Below are 8,139 nucleotides of genomic sequence, written 5' to 3'. Positions count from 1 at the left end.
CAACCCTACCCCCCTACCTACCCCTCACAGGAAACTTTCTGCATTTTTAGATTTTCAAAAAACTTCATTCTGTGTGATTTATTAGCAGGTTTACCCGTGGGGACCTCAATTTAGGTCCCTACTGTGACACGAGTCCCCATGAGTCTGTGTGTATTCAGGTTTAAGTCCCCACCAGAAAAGAAAAACAGGTACACACACACACACACACACACACACACCTCCTGTCTGTTCAGGGCCCAATCCCCCCCCTCAAGCATAACAAAAGTGCCCCCCACCCCTGGCCATCTGCCTATATGCTTTCTCTCCCCCCCCCACCCGTCAGACAGAGTCACTCCCCAGCTGTGTCACTGCCCTCTGCACCCCCTTCCCCATCAGCTCTGTTATTAACCAGCTGTGAGCGCCCACTCGGGCATCTGCTGGCTACACAATGGGGACCCCTGCCCTCCCTAATGCTGTCCTCGAGCCTGAGGTCACCACAAACCCTCTGTCTTTTCTGTCTCTTTTCTAGCCCAGCTACCATGCACTCCTTATAGACATTAACTTGTGTTAAATCTGTACAGAAAATGTGCGTTATTAATCATTTCATTCATGATATTTAGTCTGTGGACACTCTTAAGTGATCATTGCAGGTCACGTTTACGGTTGTTCTGTGAAATTCAACCATTTCAATAAGCATCCGCAATTAGGAACTTTGTGTGAAGGTGAAAGATTTTGCCCACACAGATTTTGCTCGTGTTCAAGTTGGCCGTGCAAATTTGCCCGGGTTTGATGAAAGTAACTTTTACGTGTTTTTCCTGCAAAATGTCATTAATGTGACTGTGCCATTAGTGTGAAACTGACTCTAGAAATACGTTCTTGTTACCTAAGACAAGACAATGTGCATTATTACTACATTTTAGTGGATTCATTTGGGGGTGTTCTGAGCAAATGTCTTCTCCAGGGTCCGAAAACAGTCATAAATCAATGTTACTCAATATTTTGTAGAGCTCATCTATACGTTTCCAATATTTGTGTACCTTCCCTTAATTATGAGGGGCTGTGACCTTGTCCTATGATAGGTAATCATTGTTAACATTACTTATGCTAAAAAACCTTTCAGTGAACAGTTCCTAAAATAACTTTTTTTTTCCCTCAGTGTGAAGAACACTTTAATAATCTGAAGAACCTTTCTCCACTATTAAGGACCTTTTGCACTTTGGTTCTATAAATGCTCTTCATGGTTCTTCTTTGAACCATTAATGCCAATAAAGAACCTTTATTTTTAAGAGTGTAGGTAGAGCTGTGATCTAAAAGTGGCTGGAGTATGGGTCATCATATAGCAAACTGAATCTGCTGCATGCTTTCTAAGTTGCACCTTGCAGATATATAGATTTGATTGTGTTTTTTCTCACCTGCACATGACCTCATGAGTAAGCAGAACACGGCACATTTCTGGATTCTTGTTCTGTCCCTCATACGATATGGGCTGGACCATGCAGAACAGAAGTCATCAACTCAATATAGAGCAAAATTAACAAAGTGTTTCTTGCGACTAAAAGACGTTTAGCTCAGAAAAAGGTGGTGCTGCTTTACCTGTTTAGTGACAGAATCAATGAGACGTGCATAAAAGTCTTGTTCTGTGCGGACACCTGTGAACAAAAATGTGTCCGATTGTGACTTAAATTTGGAACCACATTTCCATCGGGTCAAATAGCAGGAGAGAGTAGAATCAGTTCTTTCGTTAAGAAAACAAAAATACGAATTTTAAATGTTCATTTAATGCATAATAGGATCACCTAATTATTATTATCTTTTTTTTTGTGCTGCACAAACTAAATGTTGATTGCTATATGTCCCAACAGACAGAATCATATCTAAACGCACATAAATATTTACATATGTGATGAGAAATGAGGGGCATACCATTACTGTAGAGGAGCTGGAGTTTGTAGTGAGCTCCATTATTGGTCTTTTCCCCCGTCTGCTCCTCAGAAGAGTAGCAAGGACAGACATGGCAAGAACAAAGAATTCTGATTACGCAAAATTAGCATTTAAAGAAGCGTACAGCATGCAGTTCACGATTGAGTGATGTCTACAAAGCACAAGGTACTAATGGTGCAATATATGACTTTGGTGCATTTATACCACTCAGAAGCGGATGATTTTGTTTGCATCTCTTCTCGTTCAGTTTAACCATCAGATTGATGGATCAGACAGATAGTTGTACTGTGATGTTAAATGCATATACAGGCATTTTACATTACAGTATGCCATGTGATACTGTAAACTGAGGCCTTACTATAGTAGAGACTACCACGGCTGTGTCATATCGTAACTTTGATAACACACTGAAGAGATTACAAACATTAAATTTGCCACTTGTGAGAATAGTACTAAAGCGAATAAAAAACGAGGTGCTTTTTTTAGAGTTTGAGAATTTGCATTAAGTCAAGACAGCACAGAGGAGGCATGAAAAATGGATGCATCAAGTTGAGTAGAGTACAAGAGTGGCTTCTCTAATTTTCCTGCATTGCAAATATTCCTCACATGCTATTTCCTCTCGCCAAGCTCAAGCTTTAACTCAACGTTAAACTGTAGGAAACATCATCAGAAATCCAGTAATGTTCAGTCCCGTGAAGCATGCTGTTAGAATATACCTTGTCCTGCTCCACGAAGTCAACAAACACTGTCCTCTCCACTTCCACGGCCTGCCCATTGCGGTCATAGAGCGCCAGAACAAAATGGAAGAAGTTGGACTTTCGGAGATTGGAGGGAGGTTGCTTTTCAAAGTGAGCACGGGATAAGGCCACTCCACTACAGGTGCAGGGTTTGGGAGAATAAACACAGATGCTTGATTTTCACAGTTCAATTCAACTGACCATAAACTGATACAATACCATCCACTAAACTCAACAGTCTCTGACAAGATATTAATGCAAGATACTTCCACATCTGAATCTCCACTGAATGCTGCACTACTAAAACTGCTTGTGTCTGAATCTTTATAACCTAGTCTTGCTGAAAACAGCAACTATGTTAAGCCTACAAAGCTTATTTTGAGCATAATAAAAATATTAGGAAAAGCCTATATAATTTAGCAGTTGTCTTGCTCAGATTGTGTTAGTTACTCTCACCGGATTCGATGACAAGTTCTTACATTTTTAAAAATGTAAAAGCTAAATCTTTGAAGAAAAGTTAAATCGGAACAAACTTTTGTGTTTGCAGCAGTATCAGTATCAATATCAGTATAAAGACACATTGCTAGCAATGCACTTTTTTATGTCCAACAAATCAGTTGTAATTGTTCTAATAATAGATCATTTGAATAAATAATGAAAATGCACATTAATAAAAAAGCTCAAATGCACTGCAGTTCAGAAAGCAAATTGACAGCTAATGAATAATTATTCATATAGATGTATGTCTAACAACAAACAGCTGTCTATGGCCGCGTGAGTGGTCTCTATACTTCGGGTGTTTTGCGGAAACGCAGCTCTCTTAATATCGATTAATTTAGGCTATAGAATTATGAAATCAGAGAGGGGGAAAAAATCGATCAAAACTTTAGATGTGTGTGTTTTCGTTCATATTAAGATACTTATCAGAAGTGTTATCACCACTGCAGACAGTCCACTTTTAATCATTTGATTTTGAGTGCCTCAGATTAAGAATTAAACAGATCCTTAAAGAATATGATGCTAGTCTTCTCTTCATAGGAGCAAGGAATGAAAAGGAAGGAGGTCACAAACAATCGTGTTCAAGTGCACGGGTAATTTCATCATGACTCAATCCGGGTGTCATTGTGTTGTGTTGTGTGCATCTTTCAGTCGGCTCGTGACTCTGTCACCTCCAGCTATTGAAGACCGAGCTCTGAAGCAGAAGAGCTGACCTGTTGCTAGTTATTTTTGCAATGCTATAGAAAACAAAAGATCCTCTTACAGTTAAGTAGTAGCCTAATAGAATAGAATACTACTAATATAGCCTACTTAATAATAGTATAGCCTACATATAAAAAATAATAACGCACGTGCTATTGAAGAGAAATATTTCGACAACTCATATTTAGACTGATATGTATTTTAATCCTAAATGTATGCTCTGTTATTTTGGATGGTAAATAAATAGTTTAACATCTGTGTCGTGTGCTGTTTCGGTTATAATCAGAGGACTGGACAGTTAATAATTTAGAAATCTTTAGGTGGTGTTTTTACATGCATGCACTAATGAAAAGATTGTAGTGTGCATCAGTGCAGAGCAGCCTTACCTCTGTGCCGCTGTGTTTGCGTCAATAACGCCGACATTCCGCACCCAAGAACGAACAGGATCCATTTCTTCTTCAAAACTTCCCACTTTAAACCCAGTGATGTTTCCAGCCGGGTGATCTTGGCTCCCAAACATTTACAACAAGTTTGCAATGACAAGGCAACCTCCTGTGCAAATCCACAATTCTGCGTAGCACTCAGTAGATGTGGCCCCAGTTTTTTACAATACCGAGATTCTCCGAGATAGTCCGCGAGTTAGCTACTCCGTGCTTCTTCTTCTAAGTTTTTGGGAAACGTGCTGTCTTGGCGTATATTTGCCCTTCTTCGAGATCCATTCAAACTGAACATTACCTGTCGCTCACCTGTTCCGCAGGAGCACCACTCACTGCCCGGACAACGTCTGCAGATATAAAGCCACTCGGGGTAGCAGCTGAACCATCCACAAGATGCTCTGAAGAGGTGATGTGCTGTAACTGCGGAGGATGGGTCGTGGCCGGATAAGATGATGCTGCAGGGACCCACAGTGTGAATGAGCTCGGAAAAGAGGAGGGGCGAACCCGAAGCCGGAATAATAAGAAAGTCCTAGGCGTTCTTGCGGGAGCTGACTGTGTGTGTGTGTTTGTTTGTTTGTTTGGAATAGCCTATATTCAAAGGACATCGCTTAGGAAAATGGAAAAAGTTTTATTTATTTAGAAATTAATTTTCAGTTCATGCACTAGTTTATTTTTAAAGCGCATCAGTTGCCAAATTAGCTGCTACAAACAAACAGGACACATCTTTGGAAACGAAATTTGAAATTATAGTCAAATGTGTTGCATGGATTTACAAGACTGTACTCGCTACGTATGCTCATTGTTTGTTTTTAGGACGATTTTCTAAATTATTTAGAATAGAAAAAGCACGTAATGCATCTATTACAAAGAGAAACGAATAGTAAATGAGTTTGAACGACTGACATCTGCGGGTAGAAAGCAGCAGACGGCCAAAACAATGAGATTCTTCTCAACTTTTTTTAGACCATTTCCTCTGTGTAAGAAGAAGCTTTTCCATCTTTTCTTGCTACTGGATGGGGTTATTGTCTGTGCGTGGGGCTCAAATAACTAAACAATGAATGTGAGCCCCCCCACCCACCCACCCACACACACACACACACACACACACACACACACACACACCCGGCTTACACCAACCATCTGCCAGCACGCCCCGGAGTCAGCTGGGTCTATTATGTGACCTGTTGCGGAATCCACGCGCACTCTGCAACGGATAGCCTGCTCACTGTTTTATAGATCACTAGCCACACCACTGCTACATTTGTATTTCATATAAAAACATTTAAACAAGATGTTGTTTCGTAATCGATAGCCTAATACACATTTCTTAACTTTGATTTTTCGAGAGAGCTGAGGCTAACCCAATCTCATGAAAGTGCGTATAAATAGTAGTTTGGCGTGCATATGCTACGCGATGGGTAGGATTAGGGTTGTGGGGTAGATGCGTATCATATGCACGCAAAAACTGCGTATTATATACACGCCAAACACGTGCGTAGTATATACACGCCAAAGTCTATTTTTGCGTATCAATACCACGAGTTTTCGTTTTTATTTGGCGTTAGGGTTAGGCTCCAAATACGAGGCTCCATCCCTATAACCTCAGTCCAAACCTATATATACGACCTTGATGAAGTATTTTATATACGCGCACCCATTCACCACATTGTCAGGATTTCTCCAACTCCATTCATTTACTTGGCGTACATTAAAACACATTACTAAGAGATATATTTCTTTGTATTTACAAACAATCTCTCTTTTCCTCCTTGTTATTAGTAGCTCCTCATTACTTTATCATTATATAAAGTTGTTATGTCAGGTTATATATGGCCTAAATGGTCTTTCCAGAGATGCAGTAATGTTTTGCCAGCAGGTGTTTATTAGTGTTATATTTGCAGGAGCAGCATCATTTGTAGAGCTCTCTGTAGCTCGGTCTATTAAATGAATTATTGAACTGAAACCTGTTTTGAGACCACTTTAATGATTTATAGGTCTTCGTAATGTGGCATCATTTTCTGAGAGGAGTAACAGAGAGACAGCATGTGCCCCTGTCCTGAGGAGAACAGAGCACAAGCGAATCTCAGTGACTTGTAGATGCATTCAAATAAATAACATTTCAACGTGTCTCTATATGGTTGTAGAGGAATGATGCACCAATACTACATTATATTAATGTTTTGTATGGTTTTCCAAGCATGTAAATATCCAGCGAGGCTGTCTATTTCCTATAAGATCATTTCTGTGAAATTAGGTGGTGCTATTTGTTAGCAAATGTCATGTGTTGAGGGGAGCAGACTAAGCGGCATTAGGCTATTTAATACAAAAATAAATAAATAAAACCTTTTCAATACCAGGCAGCAACTTTATCTTAGACTTATATTTTGAAATGCTTTTCTTGATTCATAAGGCATTGCATGCAAAATGATTCTTTTGGTTGGATTTAACTATTTTTTAACAGCAAAATATCTCGTGTTTCAAAACAGGTCCAGCTCTGTAATTGTGCATTTTCAAGACATCACTTGTCAGTTTCATTTTTTTAATTTTATTTCATTGCCATTTAATGAGGAATTCTATCTTTTAAAAGAGGAATGCACATTTACACGCACAGTTGTCCTCTCCAACGCTCTACAGCATCGTGCACTCGAAGTAGTTCCACAGACATTCATAATATTAATGTTTTGTTAATATTCATAACACAGTAATGCCGTATACAGTCCACCATGAGCAGTTTAGAGAAACAGAATAAACGATCGAACAGAGTTGATATAGCCTATCGCTTTATGTGAGTATACGGTTTTTAAATGTAAGTTAGTCATTCATCGTGGGATCATACTGAGGATTATGATATCTGTAAGGTTTTGGTGTATAACATTCAGATGAAGTAACAATTAAGCCTAAATGCTATTTGATCAGGTGCATTATGCCATGATTAAAAGGACGCATATTGAGGTTTAAAAATCATATCGACATCCTGCTGACTTTAACAATCTTCTTCTGTGCTTTACCATATTAAATAGCAATATTTCAAATATCTATCAGGCGGAGATGCCCCCCTTAAAGAACAAGGTACATTTACATAGAAATTGTAACACATTTAGATGTTAGTTTAGCACGTGTAGCTCGGTCTATTAAATGAATTATTGAACTGAAACCTGTTTTGAGACCACTTTAATGATTTATAGGTCTTCGTAATGTGGCATCATTTTCTGAGAGGAGTAACAGAGAGACAGCATGTGCCCCTGTCCTGAGGAGAACAGAGCACAAGCGAAGCTATATGGTTGTAGAGGAATAATGCACCAATACTACATTATATTAATGTTTTGTATGGTTTTCCAAGCATGTAAATATCCAACGAGCTGTCTATTTCCTATAAGATCATTTTTGTGAAATTAGGTGGTGCTATTTGTTAGCAAATGTCATGTGTTGAGGGGAGCAGACTAAGCGGCATTAGGCTATTTAATACAAAAATAAATAAATAAAACCTTTTCAATACCAGGCAGCAACTTTATCTTAGACTTATATTTTGAAATGCTTTTCTTGATTCATAAGGCATTGCATGCAAAATGATTCTTTTGGTTGGATTTAACTATTTTTTAACAGCAAAATATCTCGTGTTTCAAAACAGGTCCAGCTCTGTAATTGTGCATTTTCAAGACATCACTTGTCAGTTTCATTTTTTTAATTTTATTTCATTGCCATTTAATGAGGAATTCTATCTTTTAAAAGAGGAATGCACATTTACACGCACAGTTGTCCTCTCCAACGCTCTACAGCATCGTGCACTCGAAGTAGTTCCACAGACATTCATAATATTAATGTTTTGTTAATATTCATAACACAGT

The 8,139-nt window shown here is 38.8% G+C and overlaps 1 protein-coding gene across 1 annotated transcript in view; it reads right to left on the bottom strand.

Annotated features, from left to right (window-relative positions):
- LOC107557760 (transcription factor COE2-like) overlaps positions 1–4,377 on the bottom strand; it is a 29,959-nt gene extending 25,582 nt beyond the window's left edge. Inside the window, exons 1-5 of the mRNA XM_016241285.1 lie at positions 4,244–4,377; positions 2,637–2,793; positions 1,903–1,960; positions 1,573–1,628; positions 1,392–1,465 (exon numbers count right to left, since the gene is read on the bottom strand). Coding sequence (XP_016096771.1) covers positions 1,392–1,465; positions 1,573–1,628; positions 1,903–1,960; positions 2,637–2,793; positions 4,244–4,377 — 479 coding nt within the window. The remainder of the gene's footprint in view (positions 1–1,391; positions 1,466–1,572; positions 1,629–1,902; positions 1,961–2,636; positions 2,794–4,243) is intronic.
- Between the last annotated feature and the right edge of the window lie 3,762 nt (positions 4,378–8,139).

Source organism: Sinocyclocheilus grahami, unplaced genomic scaffold (genome assembly GCF_001515645.1).
Source record: "Sinocyclocheilus grahami isolate Dianchi unplaced genomic scaffold, SAMN03320097.WGS_v1.1 scaffold618.1, whole genome shotgun sequence".
Taxonomy (NCBI): domain Eukaryota; kingdom Metazoa; phylum Chordata; class Actinopteri; order Cypriniformes; family Cyprinidae; genus Sinocyclocheilus; species Sinocyclocheilus grahami.
This window is presented reverse-complemented; position numbering and strand designations above follow the sequence as displayed.